Below are 25,563 nucleotides of genomic sequence, written 5' to 3'. Positions count from 1 at the left end.
TTTTTTAGCACCAAGACTCGGTGACTGACAAACAATCGTCACACGACTGGGAGAAAAGGATACTTCCATTGTCTTTAAGCACACTTATACCGTTCCCGCTTTCAGACTGCAAAAGATATGTCCTGTACATAGAACGTCATTGACCTTCATGCATAAAAACTATGTCTGCCTTAATAAAGGCATAAAAGGCATTTATTTTCTCAAAATTGATTCCTTTAGAATTCTTTTTGATGTCATTTCTCATACTGATACTACTACCGCTTCGGAAACAAATGGCGCTCTGAGAGAGAAGAAGCGGCGCAAGAAACTCAATATTTTGTAAAGGCTGGACAAAATGACTTCAAAATATCCCTTTATGTTCATATTTGTAAATTATTTGATTTTTGTGATTATGATCCCATAAGTTGTGAATGTAGGTTGTCTGTGATGAATGAATAATGATGGTACCTACCGCAGAGACACAAATCATACTGCCTGTTTCGATAAATAAATTAAATTTATCATAGGAAAAATAATACAAAACATGAATTGGAATAATAATATATCACATTCCTCGATGATACTGTACAGTGGTACAACTAAAATATTCTACAGACTTACACAAAGCACTTACACTATATATTTCCATAAAATACATGTATATTTAAATAAATTCATAACATCAACTATGACGTGCTGGAGTCCCACTCTATGAGATAGGCAGTGGGCAGGCCAGGTGACACCCTCCGTGCCAGTAACGTGAACGTCTGCCCAGCACGGAAGTATGACTGGACACTGGACTTCAACTCGGAGAGTTGCTGGGCGTTCACTTCACCCACACCATTGTTAGTCTTGTGAGGACTCAACTGCAAACTCTTCACACTGTTGTTATTAATGGCATTGTTACTTGTATTTCTTCTTGCGTTCTCATAATAGTTCTTCTCCTGCCTCTGTCTCAGTCTTCTACCGTGAAATTTCACGTTATTTATATTATGTGAAATTGGTGGTGTGGCGTCTCCATTCTCGGTGGAAGTAACAGCAGTCTTTGATTCATCTGGCAGTGGACATGATTTGTTAAGCTGAAAAGTTGACAATTAAAGAATTATTTTAGTTATTAATAGTTTCTCAGATTTAAAAAAAAAAGTTTCTTGCGCCCATTCTTCTCAGGTTTGAGGCATACTCTATCAAGTAGGTGGTAATTTTTGACTTTCAATAAGTGATATTCCTATTTTGTATAAAAATATTTGAATTTGACTGATGGTGGAGAATTAATTGGGATGATCTTCCACAAGCAAACAGTTCATTGGTGTTTCTAAGCTGGTATGACAATTCACAAAGTTACATAAAACAAAAGTAAAAAATAAAGTAATTTTGTACTGAAACTTAGATCATTTATACACCTAGACAGTCTATGACAGCTGCTGTGAAAACGTCGAAAAAAATTGAGTTTAGAGTTAACCTCTATTTTGAGCAATGCACACACACCAATCAGTGTCATACAAATCGCGAGCCTGCGACTTAGCCTGTTTTTATAGGTTGTATAACAGCAAGGGACATATAAATTATCTAAGTAAAGAACATTAAATTTTTCAATAGGACTTTTTGTACACATATGAAGAATGTTGATAAACATAAAACTAATTACCTGTAATTGTAAATGTTTCCGTGGCCTCCTGTACTTCCTTCTTTTAACTTCACCATTTGGTCCTATAACAATATCTTTTTCACTAAGTTTCCGTTTCAACGGCCTCACCATTGCCCCTGCAAATGGATTCAAATGACTTGGCAATGAGAATCTTGAATTATAACTATTAACTTTACTGCTTTGTCTATTATATACATTCATATGTGATGACAATGTTTTTGATGTAGAGCTATTTTGCATCAGGAACGGATTGTTTTTGCCTTGGAAATCTTTCAAGGGTGGAATAATGGCATCTAGAGTACCTCTACTTGATGTTTCATCACCGGACGACTCCATATCAAGTAGCAGGCTGCTACTGTATGGCGGCCGACGATCGTTCATGTGCTGGAGAGACATTATTTTGGAATGTTCAATAATATTATTAGTTGATAACTTTGATACTTCGAGGTTCATTGTGGCTATTCTAGTTGTGTGAGTCAATATATTAATATTGCATTCACTTTTGTCTTGAGCTGTATCAACAACACTCTCTTTGGATTTTGTATCTAATGGTAATAAGCAAGGCACAGGAGATGTCATACTTATTCCTTCACAGGTCGACTTAGCTTCGTTAGATTCATCATTGATTTCAGACAGTTTTTCTAAATTATCATCTTTGGTGTCTGACTTAGACTCGGTCGATGTACATATCGGTGGTGACAATTGTTCATCTCGGTCACAATTTTTCAAAGATTCAAAAGAACTAGTGGAGTCGTTTTCTGAATTTGAATTGAGATTTTCATGAAACCGTTTGCCCATCATCAAATTTAGCCAGTGTCCGTCCACCGGCACTATCATATGTTGATTACTTTTATAGGAACTCTTATCAATGTTACTACTGGAGGGTTGTGCACTGAAAATAAATAATATTACAGTTAGACATTGTTGTCTGCTTATGACAAACATCTCTTTACGAAACCTTATCATATTAAGACAGAGGTGTAATGGATGAATAATACATTCATTTGCAATTTTTATGTCATTCATCAAGAGTGAGCCTAGCGTCAATTGATGTGATACATTACATTGATGATGTGCCTTCGACAATGTTTATTGTAAACAATATATTATGTTTTTAAAGTAAAAACCCACGACCTCCGGCGTTCCGTGCCGGTGCTCTAAACCAACTGAGCTAACCGTTCGAGTACCGCCTCGTTATTAATCCTAGAAGTGAGGGTTATCACTTTAAAAACATAACATATTGTTTAGATTTACAAGAGCGACATCTCAAGTCAATTTCCTAATATGCAAATATTGGGATTGAGCAGGTTATCAACTGTAAAGTAGATCCTGTAGATGAAGCCACAAACTGAGAGTTGAGCAAAGCAAACAAGATTTTATAACGAGGCGTTACTCGAACGGTTAGCTCAGTTGGAAGAGCACTCGCACGGAACGCGAGAGGTCGGGGGTTCGAGTCCCGCATCGTTCATAAAATTTTGTTTTTCAAATTTTATTTATGAATGTTTATTGCAACACATAAAACTGGTATTATAATGTTGATATATCTCCTAACATAAGAACCAATCCATACTTGGCTTTACATATTTAAATCATAATTGCATTTTCGAATTTATCTGATAAACATTTAGAACAAAAATATACAAATATACAGGATGTAATCGTTAATTACAGGCGATTATTACTATTACAGATATCAAAAAACTTTAAACTGATATCGCGTAGTATGTTACAACATATGATGTTATGTTAAAACGAGAAGTATCCAAAATTTTGATATTATACGACTTTCGATATCAGTTTAAAGTTTTTATTATATGTAAGTCTCAAAATTGATTTGAGAGAGAAGAATCAGCGCAAGAAACTCAAGATAGTTATAATAGCCTGGTCACACTTATCAATTACATCCTGTATATGATAATTAATTAATGCGCCAATGATTTTTGACTATTATTAAAAATTAAAAACAATAACACTGAGATAAATATTTATATTACATAAAATTTATCTCATACAGAAATAAATATATAAGTACCATTCATCCGATATGGACGTAACAGGCTGCGGTGTGGGCGGTCGCGGCAAAAACCTAAGCTTAGGAGCATACTCCCGAACCATCTCATCCGTTAATGGCACTCCTTTCTTCACCTGAAATAAAAATATATCTACATATAAAGCCTTTTATTCAACAGCAAGTAATACATTCTCTTATATCTAAGTTAAACACAATTCATTTTCTTTTATTGATTAAAATTCGGGTCGAGACGAGCTGGACGTTCAGCTGATGGTAATTGATACGCCCTGCCCATTACAATTCATTGCCGCTCAGGATAATTGAAAAACCCAACTGCGCTCGTCACCTTGAGACATAAGTTATCAAGTTTCATTTGCCCAGTAATCACTAGCTACGGCGCCCTTCAGACCGAAACACAGTAATGCTTACACATTACTGCTTCACGGCAGAAATAGGCGCTGGTGTGGTACCCATTATTTAGCCGATTCCAATGCTTCTAACTTTGGCAACCCGGATCCAGATCACTGCTGCTAAATTGGCCAGGTCGTCCTCCCATATTTAACGGGGTCTTCCCCTGTTTCTTATGCCATTCCTGGGGTATTCTGTGAACCTTTTATTCCACCTCTCCTTCCCTCTACTCATATGCCCAGACCATTTCCATTTTAGTTTCCTGATGATTGTTCCTTTGTCTCGAACTTTTGTGCTTTTCCTGATGTCATATAACCTGGCTTGGTATTTTTTCTTGATCCCTAACTGACACATACGACTATACTGTTCTGATACATAACTTAGTAGATTGAAATACTGTTACGCACAACCAAACTTTGTTCGAAAACTCTGGTGAAAATTTCAGGTCAACACGAAAACAGTCAACTTAAGCCATCTAAGCAAGGATGTAATGGCCTCCAGACACAAAAAAAGAAATAAAGGAATGCTTATAACAAATTCTAGAACGCTTCATAAGATACATAATAGGTTTAAGGATAAATACAATTTTATAAAAAAAGTCCTAGTCGCTGTTCATTATCTCTCAATATTTTTTTTATTATTGAAAATAGCTGTCGTAAATCGTGCTACTCCACAGCTGAAAATCTAAGCGATCGGACAGCCTGGGACAAGATTATGATTATTTTATTGCTACAACAATGACAGTACAATATTGTATATTTCACTAAAGAGAGCGAACTCAACTCTGTCAGAGCGTCATTTGATTCCGACGCGGCGGTAGTGTTTAAACTGATATCAAACATCTAAAGCAGTGGTTCCCAATCTTCTTTCACTTCGATTTTTTTTTATTGTTAGAAGGTACCACGATGTACAAGAAAAATAAACTGAATCAATTTCGAAAATAAACTCTAATCAAAAAGTAGAATTTAAAAAATTGCATTGTATTCGTAAGGCATCCAGGTAGTCTTCGAAGCTAACGCCTGACGGTGGATGATAGAATGAGTTGTTTTTGCCTTAGGACTCTTCTGTTTTACTAACGTTGCCAGACCAGAGCGTGATGCTAACATTGATGCCAGAGCGCCATCCGTATAGAAACCAAAGCGTTTTTCCCAGCTAAAGTTATGTTTCTGAAACTATTCCGATATCGTGTTCATGAACGAGCGTACGGGTCACCTGGTGTTAAGTGATCACCACCGCCCATATTCTCCTGCAACACCAGAGGAATCACAAGAGCGTTGCCGGCCTTTAAGGAAGGTGTACGCGCTTGAAGGTACCCATGTCGTATCGTCCCGGAAACACCGCACAAGGAAGCTAATTCCACAGCTTTGTAGTACGAGGAAGAAAGCTCCTTGAAAACCGCACTGTGGAGGACCGCCACACATCCAGATGGTGGGGATGATATCGATACCTTTTGAAGTTATTTCCAGTTTTCGCGAATTCAATAATTCTTCACAATGTGCAGCGTGCACGTATTGAAAACGGTCCGCGGACCATATTGACTACTGCGGACGGATCATTGGTTAGGAACCACTGATCTAAAGGTATATGAGAAAGTAAATGGCAAATCTTGTGATTTTTAATGAGTGAAGTTCTTTAATCAATTCGACACGTGTTTCATCTCTACACGAAGCATCCTCAGGAGATGTTGACTCGCCAACATATGTTAATGTTAATTCCACAGATTACTTTCGTGCAAGAATTTGGCGAGTCAACTAACAATAACAACATTTGGATGGTTATGGAATTCCGCAAAATAACGCCCAATTCAATAAAATATATGCCTTTTTTGTCTATTTACTTACACATACCTGCTCTAAGGCGGACAGTTGTAGCGGCGGAGGCGGTGGTCGTCGCAGGCGCAGGCCCCATATGGTCGCTCTCTTCTTCATCTCCCGTCCACACTTGAAACGCTTCCGCGATGACGTCAGAGCTGTTAGTATTCTTTCCCGCCTTTCGTTGACCGGTGTTCGCCACATCTGTAACAGAGTATATATTTGAGCATTTTAAGATTCAAATTTTTTAAGTATTAATTTTTGATATTATTACAACCCTTAGTTTTCGTACATAGAATGTATGATTGTGGGTGCAAGTGCGACCTGGTTGAATGGCGTACCATCATCATAAGCTGGAAGATGTCCACAGCTGGAAAAAAGCCCCCTCAAAGATTTACAAGACGATCGGTCCTGCGCAAAGTATTCCGGCGATCTTGACCAGATCGTCAGTCCATCTTGAGCCTACCAACACTACGTCTTCCGGTACGTGGTCGCCATTCGAGGACTTTACTGACTGTTGGGCCACCTGTCCGATACTATGTGCCCTACCCACTGCCACTTCAGTTTCGCAATAATTTGGAATCGGATCTACGGATCTCCTCATTTCTGATTCGATCTCGCAGGGAAACTCCGAGCATGGCCCTCTCTATGGCCCTCTGAGCGACCATGAGCTTCATCAGGCCCATAGTTAGCGACCAGGTCTGCGTACCGTAAGTCATCACTGGCAACACACACTGACTAACCTTTGTCTTCAGACACTGTGGTATTTAGGACGAGAAGATTTTTATGGAGCTTCCCGAACGCTGCCCATCCGAGTTGAATTCGTCGAGTGACCTCATTCGCGAAATTGGACTTGCCTAACTGGATTGTTTGTCCGAGATTGACGTACTCGTCGACAATTTTGAGTACAGTTCCCACTTGTTATGGGAGTAGGTGCGACATGGACATTTGACATGATCTTCGCATGGCGTATCTTTTATCATTAAATATTTGAAGAAAAAAAAACTGTTTTGTCGTTATCGGGTTCAATCCACGAGTTTTGCAGTGTAGTTTTGGTCTTCCATTATGTGTGATCTAGCATCAGAGCCGGAGAAATACAATAAGGTGTGATAAACCTCTATATGGTGTAACCATAAGGGTATAGAAAGAAATGATAATATACAAATAGTATAAATTAAAAATAACACTAATATGCATCATATCCAACAAACGTTGTATATTTGCTGTCATAATAATGAGTTATCTTGTAGTTAATATTGATTTTTGCTTCAGTGATACAAACTCATGTATTCATGCATTAGTTGTAATGCAGTTGTATCAACATATTTTACGAGCTCTACTATATTTAAATACTCTCAAGCGTACACAGGTGGCTCTACTACTTCTTGAAGACCAGTTAAGTCGATGTTAACAATCCAGCAACGGGAAAAATTAATATGTTGCTGGGAGGAACCAGTACAAACTGATCGAAAATGATTTATAATATTTTTGAAAATAATTATGTAAAATTTAATTTACTGAAAAAAAAAACTGTATATTTACTAAATAGCTGTATTAACATAACATATATAGCACATTACAATGGCTGTATTCATCTGAAAAGATAATTCTGAAGTCCATATTCGTGAAACGCTGCGAAGGGATTGCCTTCTCTTTAACACACTGTCATTAAATATATTTTTAGTAGTGCACTAAATCTAGACTGAAACTTTCTAGAATTGTTATAATCACAGAATAATCTGCTCACATCACTCCGATATAGCTCTGGAAACATCGCAAAAACACGAATTTCGTTGTGAATCGAATACACGCTCTTAAGAGGCGCAATCTAATGCTACATAGCCCATATTATTCGTCATGCTCAGAATGATCGAACATTGAAAGAATGGCTGTAAGTTCTGGTGAGAACTGGGCTGGGTGGAATAACTGGCGCACATAATGGATCCAATTAATGGGTCTAACTATTGAAACAGTATCTCCCGACCATACCCATTCGTCATGAATCTATCATGAACAAACAAAAAAAAATGTGTGTGTACTTATGTATGCACGCAAGAAGTTATACTTCTTTCGACTAACAAAGCAAAAATCCTAAAAAATATTTACTCCTCGTGCTATTCTACGTTTGTAGAAAGAACAATATTGTAAAAATCTTGCAAGGATGGCTTTGGCAATTAATTATTGAATAACAAATACGGCTTTTTTACCAGTTCCTTTGCACCGGATGCCGGTTAGATTATGGGTACCACAACGGCGCCTATTTCTGCCGTGAAGCAGTAATGTGTAAGCATTACTGTGTTTCGGTCTGAAGGGCGCCGTGGCTAGTGAAATTACTGGGCAAATGAGACTTAACATCTTAGTCTCAAGGTGACGAGCGCAATTGTGGTGCCGCTCAGAATTTTTGAGTTTTTCAAGAATCCTGAGCGGCACTGCATTGTAATGGTCAGGGCGTATCAATTACCATCAGCTGAACGTCCTGCTCGTCTCGTCCCTTATTATAATAAAAAAAAACGGCTGTAAACGAAGAACCCAAAAAAAAAACGAATGTCGCAAAGTCAGAAAATTATAGGAACCAACTTCACCCTGTTACTTTTGTGTTACAGCGGTGCGCGTGCATCTTATAATTTCATTCTCATCATATTTTCATAACGCACCTAAAGAAGAATAACTTCAATAATTTTTCAAATCCTATTGGCAGACCGTCGAATTTGACATTCAAATAAAAAAAGTTGTACAACTTTATAATATTAGTATAAATCGTACATACCTTCTCAGGTAATTGCAGGGCGTGCCAATTGTCCATGATGTAGGGCATAATAACTGAGTCCAGATCAAAATAATTTGGTGAGTTGTATGTTGTGAGATTGTATAGTGCTAGATGTGCCAAATCCAGCCAACACAACTCCAGGCGCCGGACATATTCTCCACCGCCATTGCAGTTGGCACACGCGAATATATACAATCTGAAACATTATGTAAATAGAATATTTATTGAAGTTCCTTTGCGGAAATCCATAATTATCCAAATGTTTTAAGTTTTCTTTAGTGTTAATTCTGCCAATATTTGTCTTTTGTTTAAATCTACACGTGTTTTGCCTCTACACTAGGCATCCTCAGGACATGTTGACTCGCAAAACTCTGGCACGAAACAATAGAATAATCATTTACACAGGGGGAATGCTGTGCATGCTTTTAGTATTTTTGTTGATATACAACTGTTACCAAAATTTATGAACGATACGGGACTCGAACCCGCGCCTCTCGGTTCTGTTCGAGCGCTCTGAAGTCATGTTAATTTCTCGAGCTGTGGTTGTATTTAATGTTATTTTGGTACAAATTAAATTTGTTATTTTTTTATCATAACTAAGTGTTTATTGAGAATATTCTTCATTGCTGTAATCTAAGAATAGGGAATCCCCAGGCCCGAGAGTATCGTAAGAGGCGTCTAAGAGCATTTTCCAATGATACTGAAGGCTTCTTTGCACACGATGCCAACTAGATTATGGATACCACAACAGTGCCTATTTCTGCCGTGAAGCAGTAATGTGTGTTTTTGTGTTTTGGTCTGAAGGGTTCCGTAGCTAGTGAAATTACTGGGCAAATGAGATTAAACATCTTATATCTCAAGGTGACGAGCGCAGTAATTGTACTACTGCTCAGAATTTTAAGGTTTTCAAGAATCCTGTGTGACACTGCATTGTAATATGCTGAACGTCCTGCTCATATCATACCTTACTGTCATACAAAAAAAAAACACTGCCATCCCTTATTTATTCCCAAGGTTAAAAAACAAAGAGAATCTGCCAAGATGTAGAAAATTGTATTGTACCCAGGTAACACTGAAAATGTTTAGAAATTGAAAAACGGCTTAATGTAGAAAGTTGCCAATACTTTTATTGTTTTTCGAAGTAATCTCCGTTGTTCTCTACACATCGTCGCATTCGATGGAACCACTGAGAAAAGCAGTGGGACCATTCTTCCTTAGGGGTCTCTTCTATGGCATTTTCGTACGCTTTCAGGGCTCGTAAACCGAATACCTCAAATTTTATCCTTAGTTCTTGGGAATAAATTTAAGTCGCAGGGCGCCAGGTCAGGACTGTATGGCGGATGACTCGGATCTCGACACCTGCCACAGTCAAATATTCAACAGTCCGTTTTGCGGAGTGCGCTGAAGCATTGTCGTGGTGAAGGAGGATCCTGCTTCGAGGGCGCTGCTGTCGAATTTTTTCAAAGACAACAGGCAAACAGCGATTGACATACCAGTCTGCAGTAACTGTCCGTCCTTCATCTGTCACAACCGTCGCGAAATGACTTTTCCGACCAAAGAATGAGGCAATCATCTTTTTTCCTCGACTTCTTCCTTTCTTTACCTTAATTGGCCGATCCTCGAAAGGAAACACCCACTGAGCTGACTGTCTTTTGGTTGCGGGTTCGTAGCAATATATCCAGATTTCATCACCTGTGACGATGTCAAATACAGCATTTGAGTCACCGCGGTTGAACTTATCTAACATTTGTCGACACCAGTCCATGCGAAGGTGTTTCTGGTCGTCGGTTAATGTATGGGGAATCCATCTGGTACAAAGCTTCCTGACGACTAAATGTTCGTGTAATATTTTTTGAACTTGACTCATACCAATGCATAGGCTAGCCCGTATCTGCTGATAGGTCACTCTCTTATCTTCCTCTATCATACGTCCCACAGCACTGATGTTATCTTCAGTAGTCGCTGTTAAAGGACGTCCCTCACGCGGATCATCATTGAGATTGCTACGTCCACGCTTAAACTCGTTAAACCAATTGTAAATAGTGGCACGAGATGGGACTTCATTAATAAATGCTAATCGCAGCCTATCATAGCTTTGTTGTTGAGTAAGCCCACAACGAATGTCATAATAAATCAATAACCGAAAATTTTCTCGCGTTAGGTTCATTTTCACATGTAACAAGAGATTTGCCGCCATTCCACAAAAATAAACGACAAATGAATGCAAAATACTACATTAGGTTACCAAAAAGTTCTAAAATTGAAATTAAAAAAAAGTTTTCATTAGAACACTTTCAGTGTTACCCACATATACGATTTTGTGTACTAAGGTTTATAAAAAATAAATCGAGTGAGTGTAGACATACTTATCACCAGCGTACAGAGGGTACTGCAAACTTGATACACATCTTTGGTGAAACCAGCGGGAACACCGACAACATAACAGCATCTGAAATAAATACAAATATGAGCTTTATTATTAGCTGATATTATGACTGAATAAACTAATATAGCCTGCGCTTTGACATCCTATAGTGTTACCTGTATGTGGTAAAAATATCAGGTTTAATGCATTGATGTACAATAAACAACTAAGACTCCCAATCGCCTATTAAAAGGACGTCAAAAATGTCCGAGCGGCGTTGTACGAGGGGCGGTCAAAAAGTTCGCGGAATGGCGGGGTTGGCGGGGGTGAGGTCGCTCCTCCAGGTAGCCGCTACTTGAGTAACTCATAATTACTATATATGCCAATTTCTAGCCTAATTGGGTCATTAGCTTTCGAGTTACAAACGAGTGAACAAGTAAATCGGGAACAAACTAGCCACTATGGAGAAAATTGAACATCGCGCCGTCGTAAAGTTCCTCACCAAACAAGGAAAAACGCCTCAAACTATTTTGCAAGAGATGTTAGCTGTTTACGGAGACTCTGCTCCTGGTAAAACCATGATTTACAAATGGCACGGCCTTTTCAAGCAAGGAAGGGAGTCAATTGAAGATGATCCTCGACCTGGACGGCCCATTGAGGCCACTACGCCGGAAATCATTGAAAAAGTTGAAAAACTTGTATTGGAAGACGGAAGGTTGAAGAAGAAACAACTTGCAGCATCAGTTGGAGTATCAGAAACCACAATTTTAAATATTCTTCATCAACATCTTGGCATGAGTAAAGTGTGTTCAAGGTGGGTCCCGAGAATGCTCACGCCGCTGCAAAAACGTGAGCGCGTCAACTGTTCCCGCGAGTATTTGGACCGCTGTGGAGAAGTTAGGGAAGAAATTATGGCCCGAATTGTAACCGGTGATGAAACTTGGGTTCACCACTATGAGCCTGAGTCAAAGCAGGAGTCGATGCAGTGGCACAAAAAAGGCACACCACCCCCAAAAAAATTTAAAGTGTCGCAATCGGCCGGAAAGATCATGGCGACTATTTTTTGGGATACTGAAGGTATTCTTTTGATCGATTATAAAGAACGTGGTGTTTCTATAACGGGAGAGTACTACGCTTCCCTATTGGACCGATTAAAAGAAGCTATTAAAGAAAAAAGAAGAGGAAAACTGACAAAAGGTGTACTCCTTTTGCACGACAACGCGCCCGTTCACACGAGTCATGTTGCGACGGCTGCCATTCATCGATGCGGTTTTGAACAACTACGCCATCCACCCTACAGTCCAGACCTGGCCCCTAGCGATTTTTATTTATTCCCAAAGATGAAGAAAGAGCTGCGTGGAAAAAAATTTAGAGACGATGATGAAGTCAAGTCGGCGATTTCGGCGTATTTTGACGCCCAAGACAAAACCTATTTTTTCGACGGTATTAATAAGTTATATGCCAGATCCCAAAAATGTATTCGTGTTAAGGGGGAATATATTGAAAAGGAAAAATAACATAATGTATCATTTCATCTTTTTTCCCAGTCATTCCGCGAACTTTTTGACCTCCCCTCGTATATACGTAAACATTGACTTATACCGATAACATTAAAACATTCATTCAAATTGACACCTTATTACGTGGCAGTAATGTTCAGTCTATTGTATACGCTCATGAGAAACTCGGACGCGAACACGAGGCAAGAAGATTTTGTTTTAGTTTTGAATGTAATTATTAAACAAAATGATTAAAATCGTCAAATATTTTTAATTTAAAGGGGGCACTGACTTGAAATACGACACTCCATGCTTTTTGTTTTGTTTGGATTTGCTGTTATTTGGAAAGTTTTCACTGAACGCTTTATCATTGCGTGGCGTGGTATTCAAAGCGCGGTCGAAACACAACTGAACGAAAACTCTGTCTGATAGGCAGAGTTTTGCTTCAGACAATTTTTGAGGATCATTGTGAGTCTAGTTATTTATTGTAGGTCAATGGGTTAATGCCACACACCATAATGTCCCACATACAGCCATACTGTGGAATGAGCTTCCTTAAGCAGAACATTGGTGCCATAAAAAAATCGAGTAAACCAATATAAGCCTGGCAACACAGCGATTCCTCTAATATTGCAAGAGAGTGTGCCAATGATGATCACTCAACATAAGTTGACCTTGCTTGCTACTTCGCACATACTTCGTCCAAAAAAGGGTGCTTAGGGTACAAACTTGGCCTAATTTAAACTATAAAATTTACAAATACAGCCCCCGCGAGTTGGAACACGGAACCTTTTCATATTAACATGTGTGCGACGTCAGCAGGATGTTGTCACTTTCAAAATGGTACTTTTCAATTTTGATTGGCGATTTTCGGAGTATCTACCTCGACCTGATGACAACCATGGTTTTTGGACAACCAGATTCAAGAGTAACCCACTACAATATTTCAGGCAAAACTTTGGATTAGGGATCACTCTCTGTGTCATTGTGGACTTGATGAGGTAAATGAGGACCACATATAATATATTCAGCTGCCTTTAATGCATTATTCCCTATACAATTTTATACCTCCTGATCTATCTTTTAAGTATGTCCTTTTCTCTGACACATAGTACATCTAATATATAAAATTCTCGTGTCACGGTGTGCGGGACCGAACTCCTCCGGAACGGCTTGACCGATTCTCATGAAATTTTGAGTGCATATTGGGTAGGTCTGAGAATCGGACATCTATTTTTCATCCCCCTAAATGTTAAGCCACCCTTAACGAAATTTTAATTTTAACTCCACACGAAATTTTAATTTTTATGATTAGCGATGAGTCAGCATTAATACATACAACTTCAAATTTTCACCCATCTACGATCAACAGTTACTTTTGTACAGCTGGTATTATATATATTATCTGTGAGTATTTTTCAATTTTCTAATTTTAATAACAGTTTGTATATTTGTTTCAGAATTTAAAATGTAAAAAAAAAATAATTAAAACTGAAATGCTCTTCAACACTGTACCATTATCATTACCTGGTAGCCTACCTCAACTTGACATTGGCTCACTTGTTGTCACCTTTCCACAAAAGCCCCAATATAAATACAATAGATCTGATAACGTTACTAACATGGCGACCTGTACCTCTCTCAACTTTCGGGTATTCTACACAACATTTTGAGTGAACAGGTAAAATAAAAAAGGAATTAATTTATGAGTGGGTTTGCTAATACGAAAAATAAAACGTTTTCATTACAGTACCTGTGCCAGTCTGTCACTTTTCTCAACACAATAACAATGACCTTCGCTTTGATCCTTCCCTGCTTCAGAAGCCGTAGACGATGTTGTTGATGCGGTCTAAAAAATATTTAAAAAACATGAGGATCTTTTGGAGCAAACGTTTTCAGGGGGATTGCGGTTGTTGTTCCCAAAAAGTGTAATGTCATCGGTCCTCGATAAATCTACAAAGTTTGAACGAAATCTAGCCGTTTAAAGTGGGTCAAAATCGCGTCCAAAGAAGTCGGTTACAAACATACAGGTGAAGCTAATATAAAGCGTATAAAAAGTATTTTATTTGAAAGTGTGACACTCACATTAATCAAAGAAAATACTATGTGGAACAATATAATAGATTTGACCACATATTAAGAAATAGATTCTGACATGGCATTAAAAGTATTAAGATTTTTCTAAATGTATTCTTACATCACCGTTTTAAGCTAAGCATTGCATAGCTTCTATCGCGGGCCTTGAGCATGGAGACCGAATCCAGAAATTCCGTAACGAAAATAACCTAACACTTACTTACTAGATGTACATAGATATTTCGCCACGATCATTACAGTTACCGTTGAACAGCGGTTATCACGTATGCTTTAAGTGCAGAAGGTCCCAGGTTCGAGCCTGGGGTACGTCTTGATTTTTTATTATTTCTTTATTTTTTTTATCACGTTTTATTCATTTTTATTATTATGACAAGTATCACTTCCCGTTTGCTTTTTTTAAATGAATTTTATCAAAAAAAAATACCACATAAATAAATAATTATAATTGTATGTAAGTTGATAAAAAATGCTTTGCAATAGCTTTACCGCGGCAGTCCCCGAGTGCCACATGTCTTTTTATTCTTGACAAAAATAGATACATTCAAAACTATCCAATCGGGAGCTATCATAGATTAGACCACATTTTAGTAAATAAATTCTGACATGAAAGTATTAAGACTTTTTAAATATTTTTACATCATCATTTTTATTCTTGTAATATGTGTATTAACAATGCATGTATATGTATTTACATGCATTAAAAATCAATCTACTTTGAATCATGGTAGATTTGATATTTAGCCAGCCTAAAGCGATTATGTTGGTTTACTGAGCCGTCATTCACTCTGATCTTTATCTGTATATATAAACATTTTTATTATTTCATTAATTGCTGTTCGTTAGTCTCGCTAAAACTCGAGAACGATTATTACCGGACCGATTTAAATAATTTTGGTCTTGAATTATTTGTGGAAGTCCAGAGAAGGTTTAAAAGTTGAATAAATATGAAAATGCTCGGAATGAAATAAAAACAACAATTTTCTTTCACTATGATTCAACATTGAATAATACGTACAACTTCAAATTTTCGCCCTTCTACGATCTATAACTATTTTTGTATCGCGATTTTTATATTATTCTGTTTCCTTCACAAATCCGCTATAGAGTTGCAAAATCGCAATCTTATAAAATAATTGTAGTACGATATATTTGGTAGGTCTGAGAATCGGTCCTCATCTAGTTTTTTAAAATTTGAATTATTGATTTTTTTCTTATTACTTTATATGGCAATACAACGTTTGCTGGGTCAGCTAGTATCTTATAAATATATAGCTCGTCATTTTCTACTCTTTTATTATCTGTATGTTTTTCTTTAAATATTTAATACTGTCATTATGTCCACCACGAAGATTTTTTAAATTTATCACTTTAAGTTCTCAAAACATATTCTGTGTTCAATAAACGCAAAGTTATTCCGAATTTAAAAGTTTGTGGTCTTTGTCTCTAGAGAATTACATGACAGGTAGAAGTATGTATTTTTAAACCTGTTATTTATTGTTTATTATTGATACAGTATGTTCAATTTGAGTTATGTTTCTTTTTCACCAATCTCATTACTTTTATGACTGTAATTATTTTTATTTATACCAACATCGTAAGGCTGTGTGAGCTCCTGTTGCTGCCGCCTCTGTTGTCCTCCTTTAAATCTAAACAAGTCAGTTCTCTTGAGGGCACGGTTCTCTGCAGCGGCGACTCTGTACCTCTGATCCACGCATCTTTTACAATGCCAGGAAGCACCTGCAATTAATATTAAAAAATAAGTTGTGTTCTTAAGACCATAAAACAGAAGTGATAACTTTATCGAGGCGAGGTTACGAGATACGAAATACAACTTTTACAACTGCGGTTATGTTTACTCTATGTGATCATAGATGGCGTTATAATTTATTGTGGAATCACTGACACAAGCTATCAAATATTATTGTAATATTACCCATTTCGATTATTTTTATTTAATCCTAAAGTAACAATTGGTTAGAGTGAGAGAGGAGGAGCCTGCTTACCGCTGCCGTATGCGTGAGAGAAAGGGAAGACAGACTGGCGCCGTAACGCGTTACGTTACGAAGCGGTTAACCCTCTCATAAGAATTAAGAAATTCTTACCTCGAAAATAATTACGCTGATCAGAGTATCTGCCTAACTAGTTCACAGGCTCCATTCCAGAACAAAATTCTTGTTGGGCATTATCGAGGAAATAATTTACGAGAAAGCAATTTAGATAGAGGTGTTAAGTTTAGATGTTTAAGCAAAGAATTTTTAACTGCTTTGGTTATTTATATAGAGCTGCTCGAATCGTCGGGGGATACTTACTCCTTTATCGACTCGATCGTTTTACTTTGTGTAGGTCAGTTGAAGTCTTTTTTACGCAATTTTTTTTTATGGAATAGGAGGACAAACGAGCGTACGGGTCACCTGTTGTTAAGTGATCACCGCCGCCCACAATCTCTTGCAACACCAGAGGAATCACAGGAGCGTTGCCGGCCTTTAAGGAAGGTGTACGCGCTTTTTTTGAAGGTACCCATGTCGTATCGTCCCAGAAACACCGCACAAGGAAGTTCATTCCACAGCTTTGTAGAAGTTTGAAGAAAGCTCCTTGAAAACCGCACTGTGGAGGCCGCCACACATCCAGATGGTGAGGATGATATCCTAACTTGTGGCGTGTCGTGCGAAGGTGAAATTCGCCGGCAGGAATCAAGTTAAACAGCTCTTCGGAACACTCCCCGTGATAATTTCTCATTCTATTCCAATTATTCTAATACCAGGTCACAAATAACCATAATAGAATGTTTTACTTGAAATAGTCTATTTGTTTGGATATTTATGGGTTTTTATGAAAAAAAAATCTAGTCTTCAACTTCCACTAGATCCCTTAAATATATATGATGATATATTTGACACGGTACACAACTGTTAAAATATGGCATACCCCAACTAGGCCAGTGGTATACATGTTTGCTATATCCTTTGAAATGTGCCTTTTTTACTCATGGTTAAGTGTGCGTCGAAATATGTAAGAGTAGATATATTGTGAGATTTATTTATTTAAAGGTTCTCCAACAACACATACACGATACACTCTTAAACTTAAATATTGAACAAAAATAGTTCAAGTGTTATGAGTCAATTACAGGTGCACACAACATAAATGAGAATCATTTCTATTGGGCACTTATATAACACAGAGACTTATACAGTATATAAAAAATATGATAATAAAAAAATATGATGTAAGTAATTAAAGAACCACTATACTATAGTTGCAATGCCTAAATGGATCAGCCCCGGATGTCTCCAAAATATTATTTAATGAATGACACACTATATAGTGGCGCGTTGCTGCCAGAGTTAGATCTAATGGTGGGTAGATTGATAAGTTTGAGTTTGCTTCTTGACCCTCATCTCGGTATGTTTAATGTTATTTTGCTCTTGAGATATATTATATTACTTATATTTTGGCATAAAAGCCATGAAGTTTGGTGTTTGTATGTTTTATTTGTGAATTAAACACAGAGCATTGTAAATTGGGGAAGGATTCGTACCTAGTTATACAGCTCAGGGTAAGTTATGTGTGTACAATATGGCTTATGCTATATGCTTTTATAACAAGATCCTAGAAAATGTTCAAAACAATTGTTAAAAACGATTGTGTGGTAAAGGTTACTATAACATAAATGAATAATGATTCCAGTGATTTGGAATGCCTGTTCTTAATGCGACCACTCTCACACTATTAAATAACAATTTTTTCATACAATAATACACTGGATCCATATTTTTATGAAAATAGAAGCCTGCTGAGTTTCATGGGCCCGTTCCTTTCTGGTCTAAGGCATACTTTTTCAAATTGGTGGTAGTTTTTGAATTTCAATAAATTATATTCTAATTTCAGTAAAAATATTTGAATTTGAATTTAGTTTAAAATGATGAAAAAATTAATAAAATATTTTTTTTATGATGTTAATATATTTAGTGCAAATGGTAAACTTAAAGCATTGTCTAAATTTTTCAACAAACTCACTGATTATGGTTACAAATTATAATACTAAGTTCACTATCACATTCCTGAACTGTGCCTTTTTTTAACTCTGCATACAACTAGCACGATATGTGTAAGTGATGTGTGTACAAATTCAAATACTTTTATTTAAAATAGGATATGATTACACTTATTGAAACTACCACCCATTCGAAAAGGTTTGCCCCAGACCTCGAAGAATGGGTGCAAGAAACTCAGCGGGCTTATATTTTTTAAATAAAATATATGGTTACAATGTAATATTGCAGAATAAAACTTGTTATTTAATATCCTGAGCTGGGATATTGTTGTAAAAGCATATACAACACCCCACAAAACACCTACTAACTCGACTTGAAGTGACTTGGAGTGTTCCGAAGAGATGTTTAACATGATTCCTGCCGCCGTATTCCATCTTCGCACGACACGCCACAAGTTAGTATATCATCCCCACCATCTGGATGTGTGGCGGTCCTCCACAGTGCGGCTTTCAAGGAGCTTTCTTCCACGTACTACAAAGCTGTGGAATAAGCTTCCTTGTGCGGTGTTTCCGGGACGATACGACATGGGTACCTTCAAAAGAAGCGCGTACATCTTCCTCAAAGGCCGGCAACCCTCTTGTGATTCCTCTGGTGTTGCAAGAGAATGTGGGCGGCGGTGATCACTTAATACCATGTACGTACGCCCCGTACGCTCGTTTGTCCTCCTATTCGATAAAAAAAAAAAGTTTCTAGCAAATTCACTTATGTGCCTATGTATATTTATAAACAATACGGTTTATGATTACCAGTTATCCAAGCATCAACCTGCGGAGTGTGACATTTTGCGTGGTACCCTCTACCACACATGTCGCAGGCGATGATGGCGTTGGTAGCGGGGCTGGAGGCAGGTTCTCGCCGCTTGCAGACCACACACATGATGCGGCCGTCGTCCGCCGGCGGAGCGCTCAGAAGCTTGAGCGTGGACACGGGCGCCCACGCGTGGGTCCCGTCACCAAACTTGACTAGACATCGCGCCACGCCCGTGCCCACTTCACACGAGTCATTGTCGTTGCTTGTGCTTAGCTCTACTATTGTTCCTGCGTAAAATATTGCAGTTTTAAAATAATATATCATGACGCAAGTGAGCAAAGTTGCTGATTATATACGAGGCGGTAGGTTTCACGCCGTAAATCAGCCGAGTGTCTAGTGCAGGGGTGCTCAAACGGTCGATCGGGATCAACTGGTCGATCGCGAGTGCTTTTTGTGTCGATGTCGAGAAAAAAATCCGGTATAATAAACTAAAATCTGTAATTACGTACCATCTTATGAAAAGTATGCTAAGGACATGCAGTTTCACGCTTCAACATCCAAAGTCACTCTTTAGTTAAGCTTAGAACTTTAATGCGTTTGTTTTGTAAGAAACAATAAACTCGCAATTTTGAATAATAATTATGAGTTTTTTCATTGACATTTAAGAGAAGACCTACACTTACCTTTACTAAAAAATGCATATTTTGCGCAAAACTAGTATCTATGTCATCGTAACACTACCTAGACGACAATTCTTCATTACACATACTTGAAGCCTCTCAGAGCCGGTTAATCGTAATCTAACAATTTTGAGGTAGATCGCCAGCAGTTCAAGCTTGAGCACCCCTGGTCTAGTGAGCAAATTACTCACGAGTTCCATAAGATTTTTTAACACAATTGCGAGGAAAAAAACTATAGTTATTTATGCAACTGTTGTGTAATAATAAGAGGTATTAAAACACACATGTGTTACTATTATAGTATAGTAACACATGAGTGTTTTAATACCTAATTATCAACAGTTGCATACAATACTTTATCTACACCCATAATATGAATCCTCTATAAAAGATTCTGAAACAGTTATCTTACTGCTAACATTAAAAAAAGCCAGTCCTAGTGTTATTATGAAAATGGATGATATAATGTTGTACTGAATTTCATTACAACATTGACATTGGGTGTTTTAATGTTGGCAATAAGCTAACTGTTTTAGAATCTTTAATAGAGGATTAACAGGGCAACACAGAAACAAATGCCATACAAAAAGAACATAAGTTATGGGAAATGGCTCGTAAGTTTTTTTTTTGCATGTGCCAAATGTAATGTGATTGATTACATATATCCGTACAGCCTATTTCAAAATTATAATTTGAGTGATAATAATTATTGGGCATTATAAATAATTTGATAGTGATAAATGTTTTTCGTCCTAATTAGGGACACATTTATTTATTTCTTGTAAATGAATTTTCAGCGGTTTCTTTGTTGTTAAAAAAAAACTATTACATGGTTAACTCTCATATTTAGATAGGTACTAACTTAACTTTGTAAGGATAATTCTATTATGCTCTTGTGTGTAATATGATGTAATAAGGCTCACTTTACGAGCAAGTGTGTTGAAAAAAAAACGGTACTTTTTAAGGTGAGTTGACCGATGGGTGGGTGACTTGGGTCTATCTATTTTTGTGTTAATTTATATATTTACCTTATATTCATAGATATGAACTGAGGCATCACTTACCATATGAATGTTATTGTTGTTGTATTATACTGTGTTTCATTTGTGTATAAAGTTGTTAGTGGAATTTTTTACAGACTTTTGATTACACAGGGTACAAGCTTGCAAGTCACGATGTTAAGTGATAGCGCACAACACGCCATAAGTTAGGATATCATCCTCACGTGCGGCGATCCTCCACAGTGCGGTTTACAAGGAGCTTTCTTCCACGTACTACAAAGCTGTGGAATGAACTTCCTTGTGCGGTGTTTCCGGGACGATACGACATGGGTACCTTCAAAAAAAGCGCTTCCTTAAAGGCCGGCAACGCTCCTGTGATTCCTCTGGTGTTGCAAGAGAGTGTGGGCGGCGGTGATCACTTAACAACAGGTGACCCGTATGCTCGTTTGTCCTCCTATTACATAAAAAAAAATGCAAGCTATGCAAAACAGCTTATACAGGAGTGTACCCATAGAGTAGGTATATAAAAAAAAAATAACATGGTAGTCAAGTTTAGTTGTAGATAACAAATCATGACAGCAATCAAGTTTCTATTGTAATATTATCAAGATGTCTCAGGTATAAATTTTTTGTATTGTGATAAATTATTCAACAAAATTTTATCCCCGGCTCACAAACTAATGTAAGCTGCATGAATATTTCAGACTTAGTTTGTTAACCCCTCTAATGTTTGAATAAATTTATCATAAGTAATTAATTCATGTGATGGGTTACCCGCCACATAACCAAAAATAAATATAAATAGCCAGTTACCTAAATAATATCGACCATCTTTGTTTGGAACAAGAACATCATCGCCACAGTTGAATGCGCTAGTGTTTGCTTTTTCCGTATTTGTTGTCGAGTCAGGCATGGCATCCTGTGTCTTTTCCTCCTTTTTTTCATTCTTCTTCGATGGACTCGGAGCAATTGTTTTGTCAAAGTTGCTCAGCAGGGCATTGATTAGCGATAACTCTGCTGATACCTCTGTCAAAATAAGAATACAGATTAATTCAAATGGAATTCATAAATTATAGATACCAATTCATCAGTTTAATTACTCTACATAGCTATAACAAAAAATAAGTGTTTGTCATTCAAATTAAATCTCAAATGTCATTAACAATAAATATGTTTTACAAAAAAAACATGATAAATGTCAAGCAACACCAAAAATATATGATAATGTATGAAATTTTAAAATGCCTCATTTTCATTTTATTTTTATGAAAATAAGGGACAAGACGAGCAGGACGTTCAGCTGATGGTAATTGATACGCCCTGCCCATTACAATGCAGTGCCGCTTAGGATTCTTGAAACCCCCAAAAATTCTAAGTGGCACTACAACTGCGCCTGTCACCTTGAATAAAATACAATTTCACTAGCTACGGCGCCCTTCAGACCGAAACACAGTAATGCTTACACATTACTGCTTCACGGCAGAAATAGGCGCCGTTGTGGTACCCATAATCTAGCCGGCATCCTGTGCAAAGGAGCCTCCCACTGATAATTAATTTTTCATTCTAGGATCAAATCAAAAATATTTAGATCATTTATATGTCTAGAAAAACAATTTTTAATAAATTTAAGTTGACATTTAACCTCTATTTTGACCAATTCATGCACACTAGCATAAAGTGGCATACATATTGCGAGTGTAAGATGTAGCTTATGTGGTCATAGGGCACCGTATCTGCGGCTAGCATGATGCTAACATAACCTGATCCACATTGAAATAAATGACTTATTTCGCATTCAATCGCCCGGGCCGCCAGGCCGACTAGACAACTGGTTTTGTTTGTTTATAATCCAATTCACTAGAGACAATAACTTCCTTACTTTTAGTTTTTAATATTGTTTTGTATAACTTGCAATGAGCGATTCTCTCCTAACACAGATTATCTAAATCTACCAGGAGAGTTTCAAATGTGATTGTAAATGTCTGACTGTGTACAAATAAATAAATTTTGATTTTTGACACACACTAAAGTAATATATCTGGCCCGTTTTCATAATTTGTCTAACAGCAAAAGGCACAATCTATACATATAAATTATCTAAGCAAAAATACTTTGGGATGTTAGTTAGAATGGTAAATATGAGTAATCTAATACATATTTATTGTCTATTTGATATGATCTCCATGATTGTTCTAGCTATAAAATGCTGAGAGAATTTGCTGCTATTGCATATCTCTTACTCTAACAGCACACTGCTTTTCAGTTATAATATATATGGGACAAAAGTCTGGGTGCTTCAAAGCAAGCAAGCAGTAGAGAACAAATGTGTGTGAAGAAAAATATTTGTTTTAAGTCACATTAGCAATGATTTGTTTAATGCATCAATACGAAGAATAGAGAAATCAAATGTAATTTATCCAACATCAAAATATAGCTGTTAATTTACAAGTTGAATTTTACATCTAGACATTATTACACACTCGAAGGGAAGGATCAGCTGACTCAAAAAAAACTTGTCTTTGGAAAATGTGAAACATATTAAAGTAGAAATATAAATTAACTAAACTATAAGTTTAAATTTTATTATAATCAATATAATTTTGATTTTAGAAAAAATATTAGTAATGGAATCTTAATAATATAGTAGACCTTCTTGCTACTTCTTCTTTTTTGACCGAAACATTCTAGTGGTTGGAAATGTTGAACCTTTAGGTACAAATGTACAATACTTTAACCTATAATTTGACAAAAATCTTATATGGACATCTTTTTTTTTAATAAAACATCTAAATCATAAAATATCAATCTTCTTTTGCTGAAACTATTATCCCATATTAGATGTTCATCTAAGATATAGTTTTGAATAAAATGTCTGTAATTTTTTATGTTTATCCCATTTTTTATTTGGTATTTGTTGATACTTTGAACTAAAATTTAAGATTATTTTTAATTTAGGGTATGTATTATTAGCACAAAAATTTGCTCCATAACAAAATTTTACAACTAACAGTTCATATTACTTTAAAAAATATACAAATCATTAAAATTTTATATATATGTACCATTGAGATCACATCCAAAGAGAAAATAAAGGAATACAGATAATTATGTGATAGTGATAATACCACTTTAGTTCTTGTTATGAAAATATAGATTTCTAAAGAATTTTGTATTTTTGATTAATGTTAATGATACGTATGAGGAATATGAATTACAAAAATAGTATTAGGTTTTAAATTAACTAATAACTGTGCCTATTGCATGTAGTTTCACACATACTTATGATTTTTTTCCAGCAATTTTATGTAAGATATTTTCTAATTATAACAATACTGTGTGATAAATTCATAAATCTATACTTACATAAGTAAATAATATCCCATAGGAGAGCCAGAAAACACAAAATGAATGAATACATTTGTACAAATCACATAGAGACAACATATGGAATTCTCATTAGGAAATTCAATACTGTGTACACAAATAGATAATTGCAATATACCCAATATATTATACCTAATAGTGAAGGAAAAAGACTGAGTATACCTAATCATTAAGTTTAGGGCTTATAATTCATTGATACCATAAGTTTTGTAGGTAATAAGTAGCAGTGGAACAAATTACAAATTCCGAGCAATGATTTAATATTTTTAAGAAGTCACTATCAAAACTGTCCTATTTGTAATCAAGCTTGTTCTAAAAATATATTTTATGAGTATTTATAACATCCTATTCAGTCAATTATAAAATAAGTATAATGATAAGTTATGAAAAATAGTAAGAATCTCATTAAATACTTACCAGTAGCAATGTCCATGTCAAAGCTAATAAATTAACAATAAAGACGAATAGTCATAAATAATCACAATTTTATTTAAAAGTATTTCAATCCAAATGAACAAACACTACGAGTAATGAGCATTGGCGCTGATGCGGCCATTATTGGAGTCAAACGTCGAGTAGATTTCCCGCGGTTATCGAACCTAATTCTCGATTATAATGAATGAATACACAAAGTGTTTTGAAATTTTTACATTTATCACTACATTTGAATTTGATATGTTGAAACATGAATTAAAACGCAAAAATATTAAACAATCATACTTTTCTGCAAAATACTACATACCGAGCCCATTACAAATTCGACAAATTGTGAAAACTGAAATTGAAATTGACAAAACGAAATATTTTATGGAAACCAATAAATTATAGACATAGAGCACAGATGATACATGCCCTAGTGGAGATGAGCGATTAGACAGGTAATAGGGTTTTTTTTTGGATTTTATGGCCTGGTAACGAAGGTAATAGGGAGTACAATGTACATGCATATAAAATAAATTTAGTTCAAATGTTATTTTTTTTAATCTTCATTATTATTGACTTTATCTTAAATAGTTTTTTCTTGTTATATTGTTGCTGAATAATAAATATTAAATACACAAAAGTGCAATAAATACGCGCGAAATATATAACATCGAAACGCAATGCTATT

The 25,563-nt window shown here is 36.3% G+C and overlaps 1 protein-coding gene across 4 annotated transcripts; it reads right to left on the bottom strand.

Annotated features, from left to right (window-relative positions):
• Positions 1-524: 524 nt before the first annotated feature.
• Positions 525-25,231, bottom strand: LOC126965662 (metal-response element-binding transcription factor 2). Of its 4 annotated transcripts, XM_050809369.1 has the most exons (12): positions 24,870-25,230; positions 21,882-22,092; positions 19,636-19,674; positions 19,384-19,565; positions 16,174-16,319; positions 14,239-14,334; positions 10,988-11,070; positions 8,622-8,817; positions 5,891-6,058; positions 3,657-3,769; positions 1,625-2,516; positions 525-1,058 (listed from the first exon to the last, which is right to left on the bottom strand). In XM_050809369.1, exons 4-12 carry the CDS (start codon positions 19,511-19,513, stop codon positions 666-668), a joined length of 2,217 nt encoding a protein of 738 aa, XP_050665326.1. In that variant the 5' UTR covers positions 19,514-19,565; positions 19,636-19,674; positions 21,882-22,092; positions 24,870-25,230; the 3' UTR covers positions 525-665. The 4 variants fall into 4 exon arrangements, with proteins under 4 accessions (XP_050665326.1, XP_050665324.1, XP_050665325.1 ...); XM_050809367.1 differs by having other exon boundaries at positions 19,384-19,674; positions 21,882-22,094; positions 24,870-25,231; XM_050809368.1 differs by having other exon boundaries at positions 19,384-19,674; positions 21,882-22,094; positions 25,195-25,211.
• Between the last annotated feature and the right edge of the window lie 332 nt (positions 25,232-25,563).

The sequence above is a fragment of the Leptidea sinapis genome, chromosome 8 (assembly GCF_905404315.1).
Source record: "Leptidea sinapis chromosome 8, ilLepSina1.1, whole genome shotgun sequence".
Classification (NCBI taxonomy): Eukaryota; Metazoa; Arthropoda; class Insecta; order Lepidoptera; family Pieridae; genus Leptidea; species Leptidea sinapis.
This window is presented reverse-complemented; position numbering and strand designations above follow the sequence as displayed.

Bases quoted from the DNA above. Each gene is read 5' to 3' on its own strand.
- LOC126965662 (XM_050809367.1), bottom strand. The intron at 6,059-8,621 runs GTATGTACGATT...ACTCTGTTACAG, and splicing joins CCCTGCAATTACCTGAGAAG to ATGTGGCGAACACCGGTCAA. The intron at 2,517-3,656 runs GTACTTATATAT...ATTTATTTTCAG, and splicing joins ACGTCCATATCGGATGAATG to TGCACAACCCTCCAGTAGTA.